General features: G+C 46.5%; 1 protein-coding gene across 1 annotated transcript in view; it reads left to right on the top strand.

Annotated features, from left to right (window-relative positions):
- Positions 1-25,969, top strand: part of TMPRSS9 (transmembrane serine protease 9) — an 82,783-nt gene that overhangs the window by 56,144 nt on the left and 670 nt on the right. Inside the window, exons 10-18 of the mRNA XM_077121235.1 lie at positions 989-1,125; positions 14,246-14,567; positions 15,946-16,117; positions 16,991-17,262; positions 17,756-17,892; positions 23,060-23,447; positions 24,487-24,658; positions 25,322-25,587; positions 25,668-25,804. Of these exons, the coding sequence (XP_076977350.1) occupies positions 989-1,125; positions 14,246-14,567; positions 15,946-16,117; positions 16,991-17,262; positions 17,756-17,892; positions 23,060-23,447; positions 24,487-24,658; positions 25,322-25,587; positions 25,668-25,804 (2,003 nt within the window). The remainder of the gene's footprint in view (positions 1-988; positions 1,126-14,245; positions 14,568-15,945; positions 16,118-16,990; positions 17,263-17,755; positions 17,893-23,059; positions 23,448-24,486; positions 24,659-25,321; positions 25,588-25,667; positions 25,805-25,969) is intronic.

Here is a 25,969-nt window from a genome sequence, read left to right as displayed (position 1 = left end):
TGTGAGAATGTTTTACTCTCTGCTAGCCATACAAAAGCCACCACACCGAACCTTCAAAATGTGTCCGGTGGGCCTGAGAAACTGAGTTTTGGCTTTTGTTTCCATTTGAATTACTTAAAGTCTGCATTTAAATAGGCACAAGTGGCTAGTGGCCAAATGTACTGGACAGGGCAGCTATAGGGAGAGAGAGAGAAAATAAAAGCCATAGATGGTCATGAATCTAATAGAGAAAAGTAAGGCAGGGATAAAGTGGGGAGGGGCTGCAATTTTAAATAGGGGGAGGGTCAGGGTAGGCCTCGTGGAGAAGGGAGATGATAGAGGGAGCCATACAGATACTGCAGGGACAAGCATTCCAGGCAGAGGGAACAGGGAGGCAAAGGCTTTGGGTAGGAGGATGCCTGGCACATGGGAAGGATAACAAGGAGGCCCCTGAGGTTGGCGTTCACTGGGGCCAGGAGAAGCCCGTGCAGCGTTTGAAGAGACGACAGCATGACCTGAGTAAGCATTTCACAAGCATCGTACTGGCTGCAGGATTAAGAACAAATATAATCTGAGTAGGGATAGGGTAACGCAGAAGCAATGACCCAAGCAAGGAATGACAGCTTCCTGGCTGGGCAGGGAGACACGGGCAGATTCTGGAATGACTGATGTCTGGGCAGAGAGCGGCCAGAGGTTGACTTGGAGATTTGGGGCCTGAGTTCTAGCAGGACAGAGCTGGGGATTGGGGCAGCTGATAGTGCAGCAGGTTTGGACAGGGGAAACCAGGACTTCTCCCTTGCTGGTGGTCAGTCCCATGCCTCTTAGCTGTCTGGGTGGAGATGGTGAACCAGGGGCTCAGCTAGTATCTGAGTGAGGTGCTGCTAGCAGTCCCGTTAGCAGCAGGGGAAACCGAGGCTTAGAAGGGAGATTTCCTTCAGCCTCCCGGCTTCGGGGTGTCTGCCTGGGGCTCTGCATGCTCCCCCAACTCGTCTGTCTCCATCCCGGGCAGTGGTCAAGCCAGAGGTGCTGCAGAAAGCCACAGTGGAGCTACTGGACGAAGACCTGTGTGCCAGCCTCTATGGCCACTCGCTCACTGACAGGATGGTGTGTGCTGGCTACCTGGATGGAAAGGTGGATTCCTGCCAGGTAAGACCCTGCTACCTGCAGCTCTCAGGGATGGGGCCTGTACCCCACTTCTTGACTCCTCTCTAGCGGAGGTCCAGCCCCCTTCCCCAGAAAAGTGCCCACATGGACATGACTTAGTCTCAAATGCCAGGAGGTCCACAGACTTAGGGACCCTTGTTCTGGAAGGATCTTTAGGGAATGGGGATTGGGCACCGGGCTCCACTTTGCTCACAAGGGCTAGCTCTGATGGTCTTACCGAACCTCAACCCTTGCTCTCCAAACCCCCTTTCCTTCCCAGAATGGCCTCCAAGCCTGTCCTGGTGTCCTTGCCTAGACACCTCGCTTTCATTGATCATCAGCATTTCAGACTAAATCTATTTTAACATTTGTTCCTCCTATTAATCATTTTTATTCCATATGTTCCACTCATCTGTTGACAAGGTAGATAAAAGGAGCATCAGACACAAGGTTTTCACTGTAAGAATTCGAGAGTTTTGCCACGCAAAGGAGGACTCCAAGAGACGCTCTCTCATGCAACACGCGAGGGGTTTATTTACCACACATGCATGGGGCTCACTGAGCACGCAGGAACAGAGAGAGAGAGAGAGCCCCCAGCCTGGGTTTGGGGAAGCTTTTAAGGGGTAGGATGAGGGGGGGTGAGGGTCGAGCATGGGGCACAGGTGCTGCTTCATGCAAGAAGCAGATAACAAACATTTTTACAACAAGCATTTTTCGCGCATGAGTCATGGGAGTTGCTTCATGCAAGAAGCAGATAACCGCCCCTGAGAAGTTCCGAGTTGTTTTTCTTAGCCTGATGGGGCCCATAACCCTTTTAAGCAGATAACCGCCCCTAGGAAGTCCCGAGTTGTTTTTCTTAGCCTGTTGGGGCCCATAACTCTTTCCTTTACAATTCTTAACTCACACCAAATGCATAGCAGTGAATATAAAATGACACAAATGCTTTTTCTGGATATTTCTATCATTCAGAAGCTAAAATATATGTAAATAGCTAAATTAAGCAAGAAAAATTAGCTGCTGTTAAGTTTTATAAAATCCTTCTTTACACACAATCACACAGTCACCTTGTGACAGCTATATTATTATTCATTCATCTTCAAGAAACATGGCTACTGGAACACAGCTCTACATTTTCAGGCGGTTCCCTCCAGCCTCTCCATTACATCTTGACTAACAAGGTGATACCTACTTAATGTGTAAGAATAACCTCCAGGATAACCTCTCGACTCTATGTTTGGAATCTCTCAGCCATTGATACTTTGTCTCATTTCACTCTTCCCCCTTTTGGTCGAGAAGGTTTTCTCAGTCCCTTGATGCTGGATCTCAGCTCATTCCAGGATTTCTGTCCCACGTTGCCAGGAATGTCCACACCCCTGGGAGTCATGTCCCACGTAGACAGGGGGAGGGTGGTGAGTTTGCTTGTTGTGTTGCTGGAGAAACGGGCCACATCTGAGCAACAAAAGAGGCTCTCTTGAGGGTGACTCTTAGGCCTAATTTTAAGTAGGCTTGACCTATCATTTGTGGGGTTAAGTTTCATATGAACAAACCCCAAGATTGGGGGCTCAGCCTATAGCTTTGGTTGTCCACACTGCTTGTGAGAATATCAAGAATTCAACTTGGGGGGACTTCCTGGAAGATGGCGGCTTAGTAAGACGCGCGGATCTTAGTTTCTTCTCCAGGACAGCTACTAGGGGAGTAGAAACGATACAGAAAGTGCCCAAAGCCACAACAGAGATAAAAAAGACAGCGTACCCCATCCTGGAACGGCTGGCTGGCTGAGAGAAGCAGCTCGGGTGAGATTGCCGAGGCGCATGGGCCTCACCGGGCGGAGCGTGAAGCGACCGGAGTTACTCCCTTCCCCCTTCCCGGGCCGGCTGGGAGAATTGGAGAGGCGGTCCCCTGAAACCAAGGCGGCTGGCGCCCACACCACGCGCAGCCCCCCGGACCAACTGAGAGAATTGGATCGGAAATCCCCAGGCCGCGGAGAACGGTGACGGGTGGGGGAGGCCCCTTCCAAACCCGTGACTCCCGGGGAACGTGCACTCTCTCGGGCGGGCCGCTGCCGCTGGCGCCCTCCCGCCACACTTGTCGCCCAGGGCCGACTAGGAAATTCAGACGGGCGCTTTCCCGGGCTGCGGCGACCAGCAACCCTCCCTGCATTCGGACCCCGGGCTGGCTCAAGCCACTTCGGCTAGCGAACCCCCCGGACGGCGAGAGTTTTCCAAAGTTTAAGGTCCCACAGCACCTTTTACTGGTGGGACTCGCAGACAAACGTGTGCCACAAGCGCCACCTACTGGGCAGGATAAAAAAAAAACAGAACCCAGAGATTTCACAGAAAAATCTTCCAAACTTTTGGATCCAATACCCAGGGAAATCTCTCTAAATGCGCAGACGCCAACAGAAGATAACGGATCATGCTCAAATAATTGAAAATATGGCCCAGTCAAAGGAACAAACCGATAGTTCAAATGAGATACAGGAGCTGAGACAACTAATGCTAAATATACGAACAGAAATGGAAAACCTCTTCAAAAACGAAATCGATAAATTGAGGGAGGACATGAAGAAGACATGGGCTGAAAATAAAGAAGAAATAAAAAAACTGAAAAAACAAATCACAGAACTTATGGAAGTGAAGGACAAAGTAGAAAAGATGGAAAAAACAATGGATACCTACAATGATAGATTCAAAGAGACAGAAGATAGAATTAGTGATTTGGAGGATGGAACATCTGAATTCCAAAAAGAAACAGAAACTATCGGGAAAAGAATGGAAAAATTTGAACAGGGTATCAGGGAACTCAAGGACAATATGAACCGCACAAATATACGTGTTGTGGGTGTCCCAGAAGGAGAAGAGAAGGGAAAAGGAGGAGAAAAACTAATGGAAGAAATTTTCACTGAAAATTTCCCAACTCTTATGAAAGACCTAAAATTACAGATCCAAGAAGTGCAGCGCACCCCAAAGAGATTAGACCCAAATAGGCGTTCTCCAAGACACTTACTAGTTAGAATGTCAGAGGTCAAAGAGAAAGAGAGGATCTTGAAAGCAGCAAGAGAAAAACAATCCATCACATGCAAGGGAAACCCAATAAGACTATGTGTAGATTTCTCAGCAGAAACCATGGAGGCTAGAAGACAGTGGGATAATATATTTAAATTACTAAAAGAGAAAAACTGCCAACCAAGACTCCTATATCCAGCAAAATGTCCTTCAAAAATGAGGGAGAAATTAAAACATTCTCAGACAAAAAGTCACTGAGAGAATTTGTGACCAAGAGACCAGCTCTGCAAGAAATACTAAAGGGACCACTAGAGTCAGATATGAAAAGACAGAAGAGAGAGGTATGGAGAAGAGTGTAGTAAGAAGGAAAGTCAGATATGATATATATAATACAAAAGGCAAAATGGCAGAGGAAAATATTATCCAAACAGTAATAACACTAAATGTTAATGGACTGAATTCCCCAATCAAAAGACATAGATTGGCAGAATGGATTAAAAAACAGGATCCTTCTATATGCTGTTTACAGGAAACACATCTTAGACCCAAAGATAAACATAGGTTGAAAGTGAAAGGTTGGGAAAAGATATTTCATGCAAATAACAACCAGAAAATAGCAGGAGTGGCTATACTAATATCCAACAAGTTAGACTTCAAATGTAAAACAGTTAAAAGAGACAAAGAAGGACACTATATACTAATAAAAGGAACAATTAAACAAGAAGACATAACAATCATAAATATTTACGCACCGAACCAGAATGCCCCAAAATACGTGAGGAATACACTGCAAACACTGAAAAGGGAAATAGACACAAATACCATAATAGTTGGAGACTTCAATTCCCCACTCTCATCAATGGACAGAACATCTAGACAGGATCAATAAAGAAATAGAGAATCTGAATATTACTATAAAGGAGCTAGACTTAACAGACATTTATAGGACATTACATCCCACAACAGCAGGATACACCTTTTTCTCAAGTGCTCATGGATCATTCTCAAAGATAGACCATATGCTGGGTCACAAAGGAAGTCTTAACAAATTTAAAAAGATTGAAATCATACACAACACTTTCTCGGATCATAAAGGAATGAAGTTGGAAATCAATAATAGGCGGAATGCCAGCAAATTCACAAATACCTGGAGGCTCAACAACACACTCTTAAACAACGAGTGGGTCAAAGAAGAAATTGCAAGAGAAATTAGTAAATACCCCGAGGCAAATGAAAATGAAAACACAACATATCAAAACTTATGGGACGCAGCAAAGGCAGTGCTAAGAGGGAAATTTATTGCCCTAAATGCCTATATCAGAAAAGAAGAAAAGGCAAAAATGCAGGAATTAACTGTTCAATTGGAAGAACTGGAGAAAGAACAGCAAACTAATCCCAAAGCAAGCAAAAGGAAAGAAATAACAAAGATCAGAGCAGAAATAAATGAAATTGCAAATATGAAAACAGTAGAGAAAATCAATAAGACCAGAAGTTGGTTCTATGAGAAAATCAATAAGATTGATGGGCCCCTATCAAGATTGACAAAAAGAAGAAGAGAGAGGATGCAAATAAATAAGATCAGAAATGGAAGAGGAGACATCACTACTGACCTCACAGAAATAAAGGAGGTAATAACAGGATACTATGAACAACTTTACGCTAATAAATACAACAATTTAGATGAAATGGACGGGTTCCTGGAAAGACATGAACAACCAACTTTGACTCAAGAAGACATAAATGACCTCAACAAACCAATCACAAGTAAAGAAATTGAATTAGTCATTCAAAAGCTTCCTAAAAAGAAAAGTCCAGGACCAGATGGCTTCACATGTGAATTCTACCAAACGTTCCAGAAAGAATTAGTACCAATTCTCCTCAAACTCTGCAAAAAAATTGAAGTGGAGGGAAAACTGCCTAATTCATTCTATGAAGCCAACATCACCCTCATACCAAAACCAGGCAAAGATATTACAAAAAAAGAAAACTACAGACCAATCTCTCTAATGAATACAGATGCAAAAATCCTCAATAAAATTCTAGCAAATCGTATCCAACAACACATTAAAAGAATTATACATCATGACCAAGTAGGATTCATCCCAGGTATGCAAGGATGGTTCAACATAAGAAAATCAATTAATGTAATACACCATATCAACAACTCAAAGCAGAAAAATCACATGATCATCTCAATTGATGCAGAGAAGGCATTTGACAAGATTCAACATCCTTTCCTGTTGAAAACACTTCAAAAGATAGGAATACAAGGGAACTTCCTTAAAATGATAGAGGGAATATATGAAAAACCCACAGCTAATATCATCCTCAATGGGGAAAAATTGAAAACTTTCCCCCTAAGATCAGGAACAAGACAAGGATGTCCACTATCACCACTATTATTCAACATTGTGTTGGAGGTTCTAGCCAGAGCAATTAGACAAGAAAAAGAAATACAAGGCATCAAAATTGGAAAGGAAGAAGTAAAACTATCACTGTTTGCAGACGATATGATACTATATGTCGAAAACCCGGAAAAATCCACAACAAAACTACTAGAGCTAATAAATGAGTACAGCAAAGTAGCAGGTTACAAGATCAACATTCAAAAATCTGTAGCATTTCTATACACTAGTAATGTACAAGCTGAGGGGGAAATCAAGAAACGAATCCCATTTACAATTGCAACTAAAACAATAAAATACCTAGGAGTAAATTTAACTAAAGAGACAAAAAACCTATATAAAGAAAACTACAAAAAACTGCTAAAAGAAATCACAGAAGACCTAAATATATGGAAGGGCATACCGTGTTCATGGATTGGAAGACTAAATATAGTTAAGATGTCAATCCTACCTAAATTGATCTACAGATTCAATGCAATACCAATCAAAATCCCAACAACTTATTTTTCAGAAATAGAAAAACCAATAAGCAAATTTATCTGGAAGGGCAGGGTGCCCCGAATTGCTAAAAACATCTTGAGGAAAAAAAACGAAGCTGGAGGTCTCGTGCTGCCTGACTTTAAGGCATATTATGAAGCCACAGTGGTCAAAACAGCATGGTATTGGCATAAAGATAGATATATCGACCAATGGAATCGAATAGAGTGCTCAGATATAGACCCTCTCATCTATGGACATTTGATCTTTGATAAGGCAGTCAAGCCAACTCACCTGGGACAGAACAGTCTCTTCAATAAATGGTGCCTAGAGAACTGGATATCCATATGCAAAAGAATGAAAGAAGACCCATATCTCACACCCTATACAAAAGTTAACTCAAAATGGATCAAAGATCTAAACATTAGATCTAAGACCATAAAACAGTTAGAGGAAAATGTTGGGAGATATCTTATGGATCTTACAACTGGAGGCGGTTTTATGGACCTTAAACCTAAAGCAAGAGCACTGAAGAAGGAAATAAATAAATGGGAACTCCTCAAAATTAAACACTTTTGTGCATCAAAGAACTTTATCAAGAAAGTAGAAAGACAGCCTTCACAATGGGAGACAATATTTGGAAATGATATATCAGATAAAGGTCTAGTATCCAGAATTTATAAAGAGATTGTTCATCTCAACAACAAAAAGACAGCCAACCCAATTACAAAATGGGAAAAAGACTTGAACAGACACCTCTCAGAAGAGGAAATACAAATGGCCAAAAGGCACATGAAGAGATGCTCAATGTCCCTGACCATTAGAGAAATGCAAATGAAAACCACAATGAGATAACATCTCACACCCACCAGAATGGCCATTATCAACAAAACAGAAAATGACAAGTGCTGGAGAGGATGCGGAGAAAGAGGTACACTTATCCACTGTTGGTGGGAATGTCAAATGGTGCAATCACTGTGGAAGGCAGTTTGGCGGTTCCTCAAAAAGCTGAATATAGAATTGCCATACGACCCAGCAATACCATTTCTGGGAATCTACTCAAAGGACTTAAGGGCAAGGACACAAACGGACATTTGCACACCAATGTTTATAGCAGCGTTATTTACAATTGCAGAGAGATGGAAACAGCCGAAATCTCCATCAACAGAAGAATGGCTAAACAAACTGTGGTATATACATACGATGGAATACTATGCAGCTTTAAGACAGGATAAACTTATGAAGCATGTAATAACATGGATGGACCTAGAGAACATTATGCTGAGTGAGTCTAGCCAAAAACTAAAGGACAAATACTGTATGGTCCCACTGATGTGAACAGACATTCGAGAATAAATTTGGAATATGTCCTTGATAACAGAGTCCAGCAGGAGGTAGAAACAGGGTAAGATAATGGGCAATTGGAGTTGAAGGGATACAGATGGTGTAACAGGACTAGATACAAAAACTCAAAAATGGACAGCACAATAATACCTAATCGTAAAGTAATCATGTTAAAACACTGAATGAAGCTGCATCTGAGCTATAGGTTTTTGTTTTGTTTTGTTTTGATTTTACTATTATTACTTTTATTTTTTTCTCTATATTAACATTCTATATCTTTTTCGGTTGTGTTGCTAGTTCTTCTAAACCAATGCATATGTACTAAGAAATGATGATCATGCATCTATGTGATGATGTTAAGAATTAATGATTGCATATGTAGAATGGTATGATCTCTAAATGTTGGGTTAATTTCTTTTTCTCCGTTAATTAAAAAAAAAAAAAAAGAGAAGGGATAATTGGAGCTGAAGGGATACAGACTGTACAACGGGACTGGATATAAAAACTCAGAAATGGACAGCACAATACTACCCAATTGTAATGCAATTATGTTAAAACACTGAATGAAGCTGCATGTGAGGTATAGGTTTTTTGTTTTTGTTTTTTTATGTTTTTTTTTCTTTCTATTGTTTTAATTCTTATTCTGTTGTCTTTTTATTTCTTTTTCTAAATCGATGCAAATGTACTAAGAAATGATGAATATGCAACTATGTGATGTTATTAAGAATTACTGATTGTACATGTAGATTGGAATGATTTGTAATTGTTTTGTTAATTCTTTTTTTAATTAATAAAAAAAAAAAAGAAAGAAAAAAAAAAAAAGAATTCAACTTGGGGAGGTTGAATTTTCTCCCATTCTCACCATTCCCCAAAGGGGACTTTGCAAATACTTTTCCACTCACTGATCAAATCACTCAGGGATTCATCGGGGCATCACTCTGGACAAACCAACAAAATCTCATGTCCTACCTGAGATTCCAAGTACTTAATGGCTGAACGCTGATTTTTAAGGAGAGCTTCCTTGGTTCTATTAGGCTTAGGATCTGACCCCCTTCCTTGAGTGTCCCTTACCATGATGGTCAGTTGAATAATGGCCACCTCCCCCCACCCCCAGACACCCACATCCTAAGCCTGGAACCTGAGAGCATGAAGATTGCAGCTGGAATGAGGGTCACTGGCCAGCTAACCTTGAGATGGAGAGAGGATTCTGGGTAGATTTTTCCCTATGCCGTCTTCTGATTTACTCATTAGCTGCATCCATTCTGCCATTCAGCCCATCTGTTTGGATATTTCAGTAATTCTACTTTTCTTTAAGAACTGTAATTGTTTCCTTCTTCCTCGCAGCCATCTGTTTTTGTTTTGTAGTCTCCTGTTCTTGCTGCATGTATGCCATTTCTTCTTTTTAGTCGGAGAACTGTAATTTAATTCCAGGTGTGGTTATTCCATTAAGTATGTTTCATGCAAACATAGTTATTCAGTTTGACCTGAATGTCTTTCTTTCATGAATAATTTTTATTGTGGTGACATATATACAACACAAAATGTCCCATTTTTAAGAACACATATTTCATGCTGTTAATCGCACTCACAACGTTGTGCTACCATCACCACTATCCCTTACCAAAACATTTCCATCATTCCCAGTAGGAAACTTGTATGTTTTAAGCCTTAACTTTCTGTGCCCTTTCCCCACATCATCCCCTGGTAACCTGTATATTTTGGCTCTGACTCTGAGTTTGCTTATACTAATTGTTTCAAAACAATGAGGTCATACAATATTTGTTCTTTTGTGTTTAGCTTCTTTCTCATAGCAATGTTGTCTTCAAGGTTTTTCCATGTTGTCGCACATGTCAGAACTTTATTCCTTTTTATGGCTGCATAATATTTCATCGTGTGTATCTCATTTTGTTTATCCATTCATTGGTTGATGGACACTTGGGTTGCTTCCATTTTCCAGCAATTGTGATAATGCTGCTATGAATGCTGATGTGGAAGTTTTTGTTTGAGTCTCTGCTTTCAATTCTTTTGGTTCTAAACCTAGTGGTGAGACTGCTTTCTGAGAAATCTCCAAACTCTCTTCCACAGAAGCTGCACCATTTTACTATACATTGCTATCAGCAATGAATGCGTGTTCCTATTTCTCTGCATCCTCTCTAACACTTACAATTTTCCAATTTTTAATAGTAGCCATTCTAACTAGTATGAAATGGTATCTCATTGTAGTTTTGATTTACATTTCCCTGGTGGCTAATGATGCTGAGCTTCTTTTTATTTTTTTTAAAATTTATTTATTAATTAAAGGAAATTTAACAAACCAAATAAAACATTAACATATATATCAGTAATTCACAATATCATCACTTAGTTGCATATTCTTCATTTCTTAGAACATTCGCATCAATTCAGAAAAAGAACTAAAAAGACAATAGAAAAAGAAATAAAACAAAAACAGAAAAGAAAAAAAAAGATTATACCTACCATACCCCTTACCCCTTGCTTTCATTGATCACTAGCATTTCAAACTAAATTTATTTTAACATTTGTTACCCCTGTTATTTATTTTTATTCCATATGTTCTACTCGTCTGTTGACAAGGTAGATAAAAGGAGCATCAGACACAAGGTTTTCACAGTCACACAGTCACATTGTGAAAGCTTTATCATTATTCAGTTATCCTCAAAAAAATGGCTACTGGAACACAGCTCTACATTTTCAGGCAGTTCCCTCCAGCCTCTCCATTACATCTTGACTAACAAGGTGATATCTACTTAATGTGTAAGAATAACCTCCAGGATAACCTGTCGACTCTGTTTGGAATCTCTCAGCCATTGACACTTAGTCTCATTTCACTCTTCCCCCTTTGGGTCAAGAAGGTTTTCTGAGCTTCTTTTTAATGTGCTTTCTGCCCATTTGTTTATCTTCCTTGGAGATACATCTGTTCAAGTCTTTTGCCCATTTTTAAATTACGTTCTTTGTCTTTTTTGTTGTTACATTGAAGGATTTCTTTATATATTCTGAGTATTAATCCTCTATCCAATAGGTGGTTTCCAAATATTTTCTCTTGGTGTGTATGTTGTCATTTTACTTTCATGATAAAATCCTTTGAGGAACAGAAGTTTTAAATTTAATGAGGTCCCATTTATCTATTTTTTTTATTTTCTTGCTTGTGCTTTGGATGTTAAGTCTAAGAAACCATTTCTTAACACAAGGTCCTGAAGATGGTTCCCTATGTTTTCTTCTAGGAGTTTGATAGTTCTAGCTCTTGTATTTAGGTCTTTGATCCATTTTAGTTGATTTTTTATATGGTGTGAGGTAGGGCTTCTCCTTTTTCTTTTTCTTTTTTTTTTTTTGCATGGGCAGGCACTGGGAATTGAAAATTGAACCCGGGTCTCCGGCATGGTCTCTTTTTGCAAATGGAGATCCAGTTTTCCTGGCAGCATTTGTTTAGGAGACTATTCTTTTCTAATTGACAGGTCTTTGCCATCTTGTCAAAAATCCATTGGCCCTAAATGTGAGGGTTGATTTCTGAGCTCTCAGTTCTATTTGATTAGTCTGTATGTTTGTCCTTGTGCCAATAGCATGATGTTTTGATTACTGTGGCTTTGTAATAAGTTTTAAGATTGGGAGTGTGAGTCTTCCAACTACATTCTTCTTTTTCAAGATGGTTTTAGCTATTCAGGACCCCTTATCCTTCTATATAAATTTTATGACTGGATTTTCCAGTTTTGCAAAGAAGAATGTTGGAATTTTGATTGGGATTGCATTGAATCTATAAATTACTTAGGGTAGTATTGACATCTTAACGATATTTAGTCTTCCAGTCCATGAACACAGACTATTCTTCCCTTTATTTAGGCCTTTGATTTCTTTTAGCAATGTTTCGTAGTTTTCTGTGTACAGTCCTTTATATCTTTGGTTAGATTTATTCCTAGATATTTGATTCTTTTAGTTGCTATTGTGAATGGGATTTTTTCTTCTTATATTCCATACATGGTATACAATCAGTGGCTCACAATATCATCACATAGTTGTGTATTCATCACCATGATCATTCTTAGCACGTTTGTGTCACTCCAGAAAAAGAAATAAAAAGAAAAAAAGAAAAAACTCATACATCGCATACCCCTTACTTGACCACTAGTATTTCAATCTAACCGTTTTTTACCCTTTATCCACCCCCCATTATGCATTTATTTTTTATCCTTATTTTTTTACTTATCTGTCCATAACCTGGATAAAAGGAGCATCAGGCACAAGGTTTTCACAATCACACAGTCACATTGTAAAAGCTACGTAGTTATACAGTCTTCAAGAATCAAGGCTCCTTGGGTGGGCAATGGTGGCTCAGTGGCAGAGTTTTCGCCTGCCATGCAGGAGACCTGGGTTCGATTCCTGGTGCCTGCCCATGTTTAAAAAAAGAAGAAGAAGAATCAAGGCTACTGGAACACAGTTCAACAGTTTCAGGTACTTCCCTCTAGCCTCTCTAATACACCATAAACTAAAAAGGGATATCTACATAATGCATAAGAAATAACCTCCAGGAGGATAACCTCTTGACTATGTTTGAAATCTCTCAGCCTCTGAAACTTTATTTTGCCCCATTTTAACCACTTTTAAGTATACAATTCAGTGGCATTAGTCACACTCAACAATGTTGTGCTGATGTCACTGCCAGCCATTACCAAAATTTTTCCGTCACCCTAACTGAAACTCTGTGTGGGGTGTATTGAGCCCCCAATCTCCTTTCCCCTGCCCCTCCCCCAAGTAACCTGTAATCTAATGTCTCTCCAGGAATTTGCATATTCTAGGCATTTCATATAACTGAAGCCAGATGCTGTTTGTCCTTATTTGTCTAGCTTATTTCACTCAGCATGGTATCTTCAAGGACCACATGTTGCAGGATGTATCAGAACTTCATTCCTTTTGTATAGGTGAATAATATTCCATGGTGTGGCTGGACCACATTTTTGTTTACCCATTCACCTATTGATGGACACTTGGGTTGATTTCATATTTGTCCCTGGGTGGGGGACACCAGCAGCTCGTTTTCCAGGATTAGGTGTCCCCTTTCAAGGAATTGAATACCTTCCTGTCTTGCTCATCCCTTGCTGTTGCCCAAATACTTTGCTGCACCCCAACCAACACCCCTGCCAGCTATCTCCTCCTTTAGAGGAAGCCTTCTCTTCCTCCTTGGGTGTCACCATACAGCTGGGCAGCTGCTTCCTTCTCTCGGCCTCTCCTGAGTCCCTCATAGTTTCTGGTCCTTCCCTGCTTGATTTTTAGTGCAAGTACAGATTCCTTTCTTTTTAGTTTAAATCTTTGCTCTCATTTCTAAGACCTAGCAGGGAGGGGGAAAGATGGGAGGGACTTCTGCCTGTGCGTGGGTGAACCAGAGCTGGAGAAAAAGTTGAGAAATAATGAGGGAACTTGTGTTCTCAGTTCACGTGAACTGCGGATGGAGAGAAGACAAAGGGTAGAAAGAGAGGGTGAGTGAGAGCAGAGGGACACTCTGGGAGAAATGCTGCAGCTGCCGGTGGAGTGTTGGGAGGCTCCAGCAGGGCAGCCACACTGGCAGCCTAAGCAAGTGGTAATATTACCAAAGATCTACTGGGGTGAGGATTGGAGGGGATGTTGTTTATTTCGCTCAGGTTTTAGAACCAAAAGAGATTTTGGAGAGCCCATAGTCCAAGTGTCTTGTTTTATTTTTACAAAAGAAGAAACTAAGAGTCTGAGTTGTGAATTTTTAGCCCAAATTTGCCCCATGAGCTCATGTGGAGAGAGATCTTGGGAGCCCTAGCTCAGGGCTCCATCTTTTACCCTGAAGCTCTGGGATTTGGGCCGGCTGCTGTGCAGAACCCCAGCTCAGCCTAAGTGTGTGCCTTTGGCTCCTAGGGTGACTCGGGAGGCCCCCTGGTCTGTGAGGAACCTTCTGGAAGGTTCTTCCTGGCTGGCATCGTGAGCTGGGGAATCGGTTGTGCAGAAGCTCGGCGGCCAGGAGTCTATGCCCGCGTGACAAGGCTGCGTGACTGGATCTTGGAGGCAGTTACCATGGCAAGCACGACTCTGGTCCCCACGGAGGCCCCTGCACCTGTCACCCTCAGCAGTGCCTGGCCCACTGGCACCAGGAATCCTGTAGCTAACAGCCCTACCAACAACCCCATGCTGACCCCTGGCACCGAAGCTCTCAACTCAGCCACTGCTTCCAAGCCACAAGGTACTTTCTGGGGAGACAGGCAGAAGGAGGTGTCATCTCCTATGCTGGATGGGGTTGATTGGTTCTGGCTTTCTGAAGCTTTCTGTGTGAAAGCGACTGGCAGTTGATTAGTAATGTCTGTCATGAGCACAGGCATAGAGGGAGGTTACAGCTTGGCCATTTTTCAGATTTATATTTTTTATTTTTTAAAGGATAGTCTACACACATGGTAAATTCAGTCAATGCAAGAGGGTATATTTACACCATTAAGTTTCATATAGAAGCTGGCTGATTCAGCATTTATTAGGAATGCAACATAATGCTTAAGAACCTTATATTTCTATTCTTGTAGAAAAATCACTAAAATATGAAAAATTTCAGCAAAAAAAAAGAGGGTATACATAGAATATCTCTGAAGGATCCACAAGAATCTGGCAAAAGTGATTGTGGGAACAGTGTGGGTGAGAGACTAACTTTTAGATCCATCTGGAGTCACTCAGTGACCTGGGAGTGACCAGTGATCATTTCTTGGTTCTCTTCCAGTTATACTTTCCATCTGTGTTGATGTATGTATCAGTGCTTCATTCCTTTTTTTTAATGCAACTTTATAGAGCTATATATTCACACACCATACAATCCATCTGAAGTATACAATCAGTGGCTCATGCTTCTTCTATTGTATGGACGGGTCATGTTTTGTATTTCTGTTTACCAGTTGCTGGACACTTGGGCTGTTTCCACCTTTTCATTATTATGAATAATACTGCTATGAATATTCATGAACACTGTTTTGCACGGACTTATGTTTTCATTTTCTGAGGCATATGTCTAAAAGTGGGATTCCTAGATCATGTGGTAACTCCACGCTTAACACTTTGAGGAACTATCAGACTTGTTTCTCACAGCAGCCACACCCTGTTGCATTCCCACCAGCAGTGTACAAGGGCACAATCACCAAAACTTTTTCATCATCTCAAACGGAAATTCTGTGCCCAGAAAGCAATAACTCCTCCACCACCTCCACACCCCCTGGCCTTTGGCAGCCTGGAATCTACTCTCTGTCTTCATACAATTTGCTTCTTCTGGGTATTTCATATAAGCAAGATCATACAGCATTTGTGCTCTTGCATCTGGCCTCTTTCACTGGATGTGATATCTTCAAGCTGCATCCACCTTGTAACATATTGGGACTTCGTTCCTTTTTAATGGCTGCATAATATTCCACTGTCTCTGTGGACCACATTTGGTGGGTCCATTCCTTGCTCGATGGACACTTAGGTGGTTTCCACCTTTTGGCTCCTGTGGCTAATGCTGTGATGACCACTGGTGTGCAGGTATCTCCCCGAGTCCCCGCTCTCCATTCCTTTGGGTCCTGAGTCCTTCCCTCTCTCCCCTGCAGAGTGTGGGGCCAGGCCCGCCATGGAGAAGCCGACCCGCATCGTGGGTGGGCTCGGAGCCGCCTCAGGGGAGGTGCCCTGGCAGGTCAGCCTGAAGGAGGGTCCCCGGCACTTCTGCGGAGCCACTGTGGTGGGTGATCGCTGGCTGCTCTCCGCCGCCCATTGCTTCAACCAGTAAGTCCTGCCTCGCCCCAGGTACTGCTGGGCACCCCCATATATTCAATAACCGCTTACCATGGTGTGACCATCTTGGTCCTGGGGGCCACTGCCTGGGCCACCACTGTCTCTGGCATCCCTAGCCAGGGAGGCTCACCTGAGCCTTTGTCCATGGTGTTTATTGGGATCTGCTTCCGTCGGCATGGTTGAAGCCACTCTTCTGCCCCCCTGTCCTGTCCCCAAGCTCAGGCTGATCAATGCTCACTCACCTGGTGGGTCCTTCTGGCATGGGCAGCTCCCTCCCACCCCAACTCCAAAAGCACCCCGAGTCGTTGCACCGGCATAAAGTGCCAGGTGTGACCTGGGGGGTCCCCTCCACAGAGAACACGAGACATTCCCTTCGCTTGGGGAATTCCCAGGATGTACCCCCAGGAGCTGGGACAAAAGCCAGATCTTTTTTTGGAGCCCAGATTCCTTACTTAACAGCTCAGACGTGGCATCCCTGAATGTCTGATTGCAAAACAAGATGAGAGCAGAGCAGGTGCTGGGGCCCCTGTCCCGCACTGGCCTGTCCTCCTCCAGGGGTGGGCCGAGCTGTCTTCTGGAGGACAGAGAAGGGCTTCTAGGGCATGGGGGGAAAGGAAATAAGGGCCTCTGTCCCCTCCGCTTGATGACCAGGTTTTGATAGTCATTATGCTGGTGGCATCTCGGGGCTTTTGGGTGCCTGCAGGGCCGACTCCCTCTTGTGACACACAGAGGATACGAGGCTGGCATCGACCAGAGTGTCCCCCCTCCAGTCCCCCCACTCCCCCCCCCCCGGCGGGGCCCCTGGGAGCTCTACCTTTCGCCCTGGAGGCAGCCGCCCCGGCCCTGTGGCCCCTGTCTCTGCAGCACCAAGGTGGAGCTGGCGCGTGCCCACCTGGGCACGGCGTCCCTGGCGGGCGTGGGCGGGAGCCCCGTGAAGGTGGCCCTCCGCAGGGTGGTGCTGCACCCACTGTTTAACCCCGGCTCCCTCGACTTTGACCTGGCGGTGCTGGAGCTGGCCGAGCCCCTGCGCTTCAACAAGTACATCCAGCCCGTCTGCCTCCCTCTGGCCATCCAGAAGTTCCCCGTGGGCCGCCGGTGCATGATCTCCGGGTGGGGTAACACCCAGGAAGGAAACGGTAAGCCCGGCCTGGGGGTGTGGGGGTGGGGGTCAGGGGTGGAGGGTGATAGTTTTATTTCCCAGCTCCTGCCAGGCCCCAAGGGAGGGATTTGGGGGAAGCCCTCCAGTCTGCATCCCGGCACCTACAGCTGGAGGGGTGGACTGTATTTGGTATCCTTTAGATGTGCTCTAAATCACGCTCCCAACACAGGGTCCAACCAACCGTGGTTTACTCACCCGCCCACCAGGGGGCGCACGTGAGGGCCTGGAGGCCAAATCTGGCCCCTGGCGTGTTTGTTTTTAAATAAAGTTTTATTGGCACGTGGCCATGCCCATTGGCATGAGTAGCATCTGGGGCTGTGCAAAACGGGAAATACTGGTTATCTGGCCCTTAACGGGAAAGTGTGTTGATGCCTGCACTTTGCCATTCACATCTGGGGCCGGGAGGGTGGCTCCCAGGGGGTCGGAGACCGCTGGGTAAGGGGCCTATTGGGGTCTCCTTTTCCTTATAGCGACCAAGCCCGATATCCTACAGAAAGCATCTGTGGGAATCATACACCAGAAGACGTGCAGCGTCCTCTACAACTTCTCCCTGACCGACCGCATGCTCTGCGCTGGGTTCCTGGAGGGCAGAGTGGACTCCTGCCAGGTACACGGGCCCGAGGGGTGCTCCGGCCGGGTGTGGCCCCCCACCCCCCACCCCGACCCGGCAGCTGTCCAGGGCAGGTCTAGACTTCCATGGCACTGACCCTGTGCGCCGTGATGGAAGTCAAGGAATTTTCCAGGCAGCGTGAGTTGGAGAAATCCCGGGACCGAGGCGAGTGTCCATCCAATAGGAAGCTGCATAGAGAATTCACGAAATGTCCTGGCAGAGGCTGAAGCTGCAGTTTAAGAGCGTGTTGTAGATTCTCCATGCAACAGAGACATGCCGATTTTTTTTTTTAATGGGGAGCTATATTATTTATTCATTTGCACTTTTGCCTTTTTATCATGGGAGCAGCACAGTCCACCTGTTTTAGTTTGTTAAAGCTGCCGGAGTGCAATCTACCAGAAATAGAGTGGCTTTTATAAAGGTGATTTGTTAAGTTGCGAGTTTACAGTTCTGAGGCCATAAAAATGTCCAAACTAAGGCCTCCAGGGAAAGATACCTTCCCACAAGAAAGGCCATGAGTCAGGAACTCCTGTCAGCTGGGAAGGCACATGGCTGACCTCTGCTGGTCCTTTGGCTCCTGTTTTCAAACAGCTTTCCCAGGGGTGCATTTTATTTCTGCATCTCCAAAGGTCTCTGGCTATGTGGGCTCTGAAGCTTTTCCCAAAATATTTCCCTCTTAAAGGACTCCAGAAAGCAACCCCACCTTGAATGGGTGGAGACGCCTCTCCATGGAAACCATTTAATCAGAATGGCCCACCCCCAATTAGGTGGGTCCCATCTCCATGGAAACAACTTAATCAGAAAGAGCCCACCCAACAATATTGAATCAGGATTAAAGAACATGGCTTTTCTGGGGTACACGACAGTTTCAAACCAGCACAGCCCCTAAAATTCCTCCTCTAACTACATCCAAATCTATAATTCAGCAGTGTCTGTTCCATTCACCGTGTTGTGGTTCCATCACCAGAATTTTTCCATCACCCCAGATACATATTAAGTAAAAACTACCCCCTTTTCCTGCCTCCCTAGCCCCTGGTAATCTCGAATCTACTTCCTGTTTCTGAATGTGCTTATTCTAGATATTTTGTAGAAATGGAATCAGAGAACATGGGCCCAATTGTTGGGCTTAATTTACTTAGCATGGTGTCACAGGCTGATTTTAAAAGATGTACAGAATATATTAACAGAAAAAAAAAAGCCAAATTGCAGATTAGCACATATGTCACCACACTGTGCAAGGGAAAGTCATTGGGTGCTTGAAACATGGCTGGTCAAATAAAGGACCAGAAAACCCTGCCCTGGAACAGCAGAGGAAGCTAGCTGGACCCTGATGTCAAAGCCAGGCACACACACACAGGGAAACGACATCTAGGGCAGTCTTACTTGAAAATATAGATGCAAAAATTCTTAATGAAATAGCAACAAATTAAATTCAATGATTTCAAAGGAAACCATGCACATGAAATACATTCATCATAACCATGGCAAGTTTATCTCATAAGAAAGGTTGGTTCAACCCTGGAAAACCTAGTCACATCATTCATCACATGACTGAAAGATATAGGATCATCTCAGAAAGCTCAGGAAAAAAGTCACTAGATTATTTTTAACAACCATGTGTAATTGAAAGTATTTTTAAATGCCAGCCCGATGGAGGCTATCTAAGAGAAACTTATACCAACATCAAGCTTGTTACCAAAATGCAATATGCCAGAAATGGGTTGGCTTTTACAATGGGGAGTTATTAGTTTACAAATTTACAGTTCCAAGGCCATGAAAAATATCCAGATGAAGGCATCTAGAGGAAGATACCTTCTCTGAAGAAAGGCTGCTGGCATCCAGGATTCCTCTGTCTCATGGGAAGGCCCATGGTGATATCTGCTGGGCCTTTTCTCCGGTGTTCTAATTTCAGTGGCTGTCTCCCTCAGCTCCTGTGGGTTCTTCTTGTTTCTCTTGGGGTGTTTCTCTCTCAGCTTTCTGGACTTTTTCGTTTATCCTCTTGACAGAGGACTCCAGTAAAGGATTCAGATCCATCTTGAATGGGCTGGGTCACATCTCAGTTGAAGTAGCCTACCAAAAGGTCCCACCCACTGTAGGTCTATACCTGCAGGAATGGATTGAAAGAACGTGGCCTGTTCTCACCTGCCATGCTGGAGACCCAGGTTCGATTCCCGGTGCTGCCCATGCAAAAAACAACAACAACAACAAAAAAAGTGGCCTTCATGTTTCTTGAAGATGAATGTATAATGATACAGCTTTTGCAATGTGACTGTGTGATTTTGAAAACCTTGTGTCTGATGCTCCTTTTGCCTATGATATTGACAGATGAGTAAAAAATATGGAATAAAAATAAACAAATAATAGGGGGAACAAATGTTAAAATAAATTGAGTAGATTGAAATACTAGTGAACAAGGAAAGGGAGTAGCAGTAAGGGGGTGCTCTAGTTTGCTAGCTGCCGGAATGCAATACACCAGAAACGGAATGGCTTTTAAAAAGGAGAATTTAATAAGTTGCTAGTTTACAGTTCTGAGGCTGAGAAAATGTCCCAATTACCACAAGTCTATAGAAATGTCCAATTTAAAGCATCCAGGGAAAGATACCTTGGTACAAGAAGGCCGATAACGTTTGACATTTCTCTCTCAGCTGGAAGGGCACATGGTGAACACATGGTGATGTCTGCTGGCTTTCTCGTGGCTCTACCAAAAAGGGACTCTCTCCAAAATGTTTCCTCTTTTAAAGGATTCCAGCAAGCAACTCCACCTTCAGTGGGTGGAGACACACCTCCATGGAAATCATCTAATTAGAAGTTACCACCCACAATTGGGTGGGTCACATCTCCATGGGAACAATCAAGATGCTCCCACCCAGCAATATAGAACAAGGATCAAAGGGGATGGCTTTTCTGGGGTCCACCACAGATTCAGACCAGCACAGGGGTACAGAAAAAAAATAGGGGGGACAAAAGTTAAAATCTATTGAGTAGATGGAAATACTAGTGGCCAGTGAGAGGGAGGGGTAAGGGGTATGGCATGTGTGAATTTTTTCTTTTTATTTCTTTTTCTGGAGTGAATCACATGTTCTAAAAAATGATCATGGTGATGAATATATTACTATGTGATGATATTGCGAGCCATTGATTGTCCACCATGCACAGAATGACAATATGTTAAGAATGGCCATGTTTGTATGTTGTTTTGGTTTGATCATGCAAAATAAATTAAATAATTAAGACAAAAATAAGCCAAAAAAGAACATGGCCTTTACTGGGGTACATAACAGATTCAAATCAATACAAGCCTGAATCTAAAGCTTTCCTGTCACAGATATCCTGTTGCAGAAAGATTTCAAGTAATTTATGTAGACATGCTTCCCTTAGGAGTGGGCTGTGCAGTGTGTCTTAGTTTGCTAGTGCCGCTACGACAAACACCACATGGCGGGTTTGCCTTAACAACCAGAATTTATCATCTCACTGTCTCAGAGACCACAAGTCCAAAATCAAGGCATCGGCAAGGCTGTGCTTTCTCCCCGAAGTCTATAGCGCCCTGGTGCTGGCTTGGTGCATTCCTGGGGCTCTTCTGCTGGTGTCCCTGCTTCCATGACATGCCCCCCCCCCCCCCCCCCCGCATATGCTTTTCCTGTTTCCTCCAACTTGTGACTTCTCCCTGTGGCCTGTTCTTCTGGATGGTGCCCAAATGTTCTGCTTTTAAAGGTTTCCAGGCATCTGGAATGAAGCCCGCCCCCCAACCCTCCCTGACTCAGCTGGGCCCCACTTTAGCTGAAATAACGCCTTGAGGGGATCTGCTTTACAATGGTTCACACCCACAGGGTGGGGGGGGTGTGTTAGTTTGCAAGCTGCCAGAGTGCAATATACCAGAACTAGAATGGCTTTTAAAAAGGGAATTTGATAGGTTACACGTTTACAGTTCTAAGCCTATAAAAATGTCCAAGCTAAGGCATCCAGGGAAAGATACCTTAATTCATGTAAGGCTGACGGGTCAGGTGGGAAGGCACGTGGCTGGCATCTGCTGGTCCCTTGCTCCTGGGCTCTGTTGCTTTCAGCCTCTGTGTCTGTGGGGGTCCCTCACTTTGCTTCTCTGGGGCTGGCTTTCATCTCTCTGCTTCCCTTGGCTCTCTCCAGGATCTGGCTTGCTTAGCATCTCATGGCGACATCTGCTGGGCTCCAAGCATCTCCAAACATCCGTGTCTCTGTTCTCCAGGTGTCAGTATCTGTGTCCTTGCGGCTCTGAAGTTTCTGTGGACCCTCTCTGAGGTTTCTGTCCTTTCTGACTCTCCCCAAAATGTTTCTTCTTTTAAAGGATTCTGGTAAACTATTCAAGACCCACCTGGAACAGGTGGAGTCACATCTCCATATAATCATAAGCCACACCCACAATTGGGCGGGCCATAGCTCTGTGGAGATAATCTGATCAAAAGCTTCCAACCTACAGTATTGAATCAGGGTTAGAAGAAACAAGATTGGATCAGGATGAAGCATTGCTTTTCTGGGGTACACAGTACTTTCAAACTGGCAATGGGGTAAGATGGCGAGCCTGTCTTTGTTGGGGAATGTAATTCAGTCTACCCCCAGCCCCCTGGAGCAACGTAACAAAGAACCAGCATGCGGTGAGGGCAGTGCAGCCTTGGGAGAGGATCCCTGCTGCTGGCACGCCCACTTAGAGAGTGGCAGATGTTATGGCACATGGACAATGACACAATACATTAAACCAAAAAAGAGGGGTGAATTCCTGAGACGTGCAGCAACACAGGTGGGCCTGGAGGAGGTGGGGCTCGGTGAGAGAGGCCAGATGGAAAAGGCCACGGCTGTCTGGTCTTGTTGACACAAAATGTCCAGAACAGGGACATCTGGAAAGAGAGGAGGTAGTTTAGAGGTGGGGGGCAGAGGGTGTCCGGGGTGGGGTGGGGATGACATTCTGGAAGATGTCCTGGAAGTAGATGGTTGATGGTTCCTCAAATGCTACCAAACATTCATTTTGGAATGGCCAGCGTGGTCAGTTTTATATTGTGTGTATTTTGCCATTAAAAAAAAAAAAAATTGAGGCTTGGGGTCAAGCAGTGGCTTGTCAAGATCACAGGTGGGTCCCGATTGCCCAAGCAGGAGGCCAGAGTGCCCAGGACATCAGCCCTCTCTTCTCCTTCCTTAGGGCGACTCCGGGGGCCCCCTGGCCTGTGAGGAGACCCCTGGCGTCTTCTATCTCGCGGGCATTGTCAGCTGGGGCATCGGCTGTGCCCAGGCCAGGAAACCTGGTGTCTACACGCGGATCACCAGGCTGCAAGGCTGGGTCCTGGAGACCATGACCTCCGCCCCCCTCCCTTCCACTCCCCGCTCCACCGCGAGGACACACCCCAACGCGGCCACCACCCCCAGGCTCCCCCAAAGGACAACTACTGGCCTAGCTGTGCTTGGGGTCTCGACCGGCAGCACTACCCGCCAGCCCACCAGTCCCTTCGTCACCGTCACGAGCAGCACGGCCAGGAGACAGACGTCCCCTGCGGCCACCCCCGGGACAACCACGCGCTCCCAGCTGCCAGGTACCAAGAGAGGCAGAGGGCCCATGGGGGGCGGGTACCAGGGCAGCTGGGAGGCAGCAGCCTTTCCAGGATCGCCTGGGTGGGTCCACCCTCCCAGCGTGCAGACGTTTTACTTTCTCAGACTGTTGCTGTTTTGCTTTTGCAATCGCTACATCCCGGGAATTCTTAACTTCTGGTTCCACAAGAGGCGCGGGAAGCCCTCTGAAATGGTTTGCAGAGTTCACGTAGAGGCGGAGCTTTTCAGGGAGAGGGGATGTAGCTTCCATGGGTTCCCAAAGGCTGCCTGGTGTTGAGTGAGGTCAAGATGGGGAGAGGAGGCTCGGGGTTGGCAGGGAACTTGGCAGCCTTTGTGCCTGCCGAGGCTGGGACAGGAGGGTGGGCAAGCCAGCTGGGGTGGGGAGCTGGCTCCGGATGGGGAGAAGGTCCTGCAGGATTGCAGGACAGGTACCGGTGCACCGGATGGGTGGTGTGGTGGTTGCTGCAGTACCCCTTAAAACCACCATTTGTTCTTCTGAGGACCTGCCTGACTCGTGCCTGGCCCCTCTTGGTGGCAGGGTGGGGGAGTGGGGGAAGATTCAAAGGAAGGATCTGGGTCCCCGAGATCCCAAGGAAAGGGTGCCAGAGCGGAACAGGGACTGCAGAGGCCAGGTGGGGCCTCCGTGCAGGGCACAAGGCCCTTGCAAAGACCCTGGGGCAGAGGGCACCTGGCACCCTGGGGGTGGTGGGGGTGGAGGGCGACACCCCTGGCCTGGGCCTCTGTCGGGAGAAGAGGCAAGAAGGCCTGGCTCCAAGCCAGGGTTATAGAAAACCAAGTTAAATTTAATGACAAATATTTGAGAAAAGCGCAGAGTCATTTGGAGGACCAAGCTAGGCCCAGCGGCCCTTTGAGCACAATTTTCCAGAAGTAGGTGCCCCCTGGGATCAGCCCTGCAACACCTCCTCCTTTTTCCCCCGGGGTCCCCACGCCCGGGCGCACAGGGCGGGCTGCATGGAGGAGATGTGGCCTGCAGCCAACGCGCCGCGCGCTCCCTCCCGGCAGACTGCGGCCTGGCGCCAGCGGCGGCGCTGACGAGGATCGTGGGTGGCAGCGCCGCGGCTCGCGGAGAGTGGCCGTGGCAGGTGAGCCTGTGGCTGCGGCGCCGGGAGCACCGCTGCGGGGCCGTGCTGGTGGCCGAGAAGTGGCTGCTTTCGGCGGCGCACTGCTTCGACGTGTGAGTCCGGCCGGTCCCAGACACCCCTGACCCCGCGTCCCTGGGTCACCTTTTGGCGGGGCAGTCCCCCGCGGGTCGCTGGCCTCCCTCCTGCAGCCTTCCCTGCCCGCCCGCCGATTCTGACCACGCGAGGCTAGGAGGGGCCTCCACTCCGCGCCCTCCACCGAGGCCGGCCCGCAGCTCCTGTCCTCTCCCGGAGACTCTGGAGGCGCCGTCCAGAAGACGGACCGTTCCCCAAGCCTCCCTCCTCGGCGTGGCCCCAGCCCTCCAAGGCCACCCAGTGGGGCGCAGTCAAGGGCCAGGGCGCTTCCTGGCAGGGTGCTCCATCGGGTGGGCCAGGCGAGGGACCAGATACCCTCTTTAAGGAAAGCCGCCCAGCTCTGCGCCTCGCGGGGCTCGGGGCCCCTCACGACCACCAGGACCCACCCCCATCCCCCCAGGGTTTCTTTGCGGGGCACCACTGGCTGCAGCTGGGGCGCCTTCCTCCGGGCCAGGCGCTCGCCTGGGCGCCTTCCCCGCTGCTCCAAAAGGCTCGACCGGAGGGCCGGGGGCGTGGGGTGGGGTAGGGTGGGGTAGGGCACGGCCCTGCGCGGGGCCGGGGCCCAGGGCCCGGAGGGGGTGCGCGGGGACCCGGCCCCACGGCGGTGTCCGTGCGCCCCGCAGCTACGGGGACCCCAAGCTGTGGGCGGCCTTCCTGGGCACCCCGTTCCTGAGCGGCGCCGACGGGCAGCTGGAGCGCGTGGCCCACATCTACAAGCACCCGTTCTACAACGTCTACACGCTCGACTACGATGTGGCGCTGCTCGAGCTGGCGGGGCCCGTGCGCCGCAGCCGCCTGGTGCGGCCCATCTGCCTCCCGGAACCTGCGCCCCGGCTCCCCGACGGCGCGCGCTGCGTCATCACCGGCTGGGGCTCGGTGCGCGAGGGAGGTAGGCGCGGGCCGGGGCTCCGGCGGCTCCCCCCAGCCGGGATCCCGCGCGCAACCCAGCCGACCCCGTGTCGCCCGCAGGCTCGATGGCGCGGCAGCTGCAGAAGGCGGCCGTGGGCCTCCTCAGTGAGCAGACGTGCCGCCGCTTCTACCCGGTGCAGATCAGCAGCCGCATGCTGTGCGCCGGCTTCCCGCAGGGCGGCGTGGACAGCTGCTTGGTAAGCCCCTGCCGGCCAGGCGCCCTTCACACCATCTCCCTGTCCAAGCTCCGCTCGTGGGGGCGAACTTCTCAGGCAGGGCGCCTTTTCCACCTTTGTAGGAATTTTTACTGGATAACTGTTTATTGGGCCCACTGTGAGCCAATTCCCACCCTCCACAACTTG

The sequence above is a fragment of the Tamandua tetradactyla genome, chromosome 11 (genome assembly GCF_023851605.1).
Source record: "Tamandua tetradactyla isolate mTamTet1 chromosome 11, mTamTet1.pri, whole genome shotgun sequence".
NCBI classification, from domain to species: Eukaryota; Metazoa; Chordata; class Mammalia; order Pilosa; family Myrmecophagidae; genus Tamandua; species Tamandua tetradactyla.
Note: the sequence above shows the minus strand (reverse complement) of the source record. Positions and strands in the feature narration are given on the sequence as shown.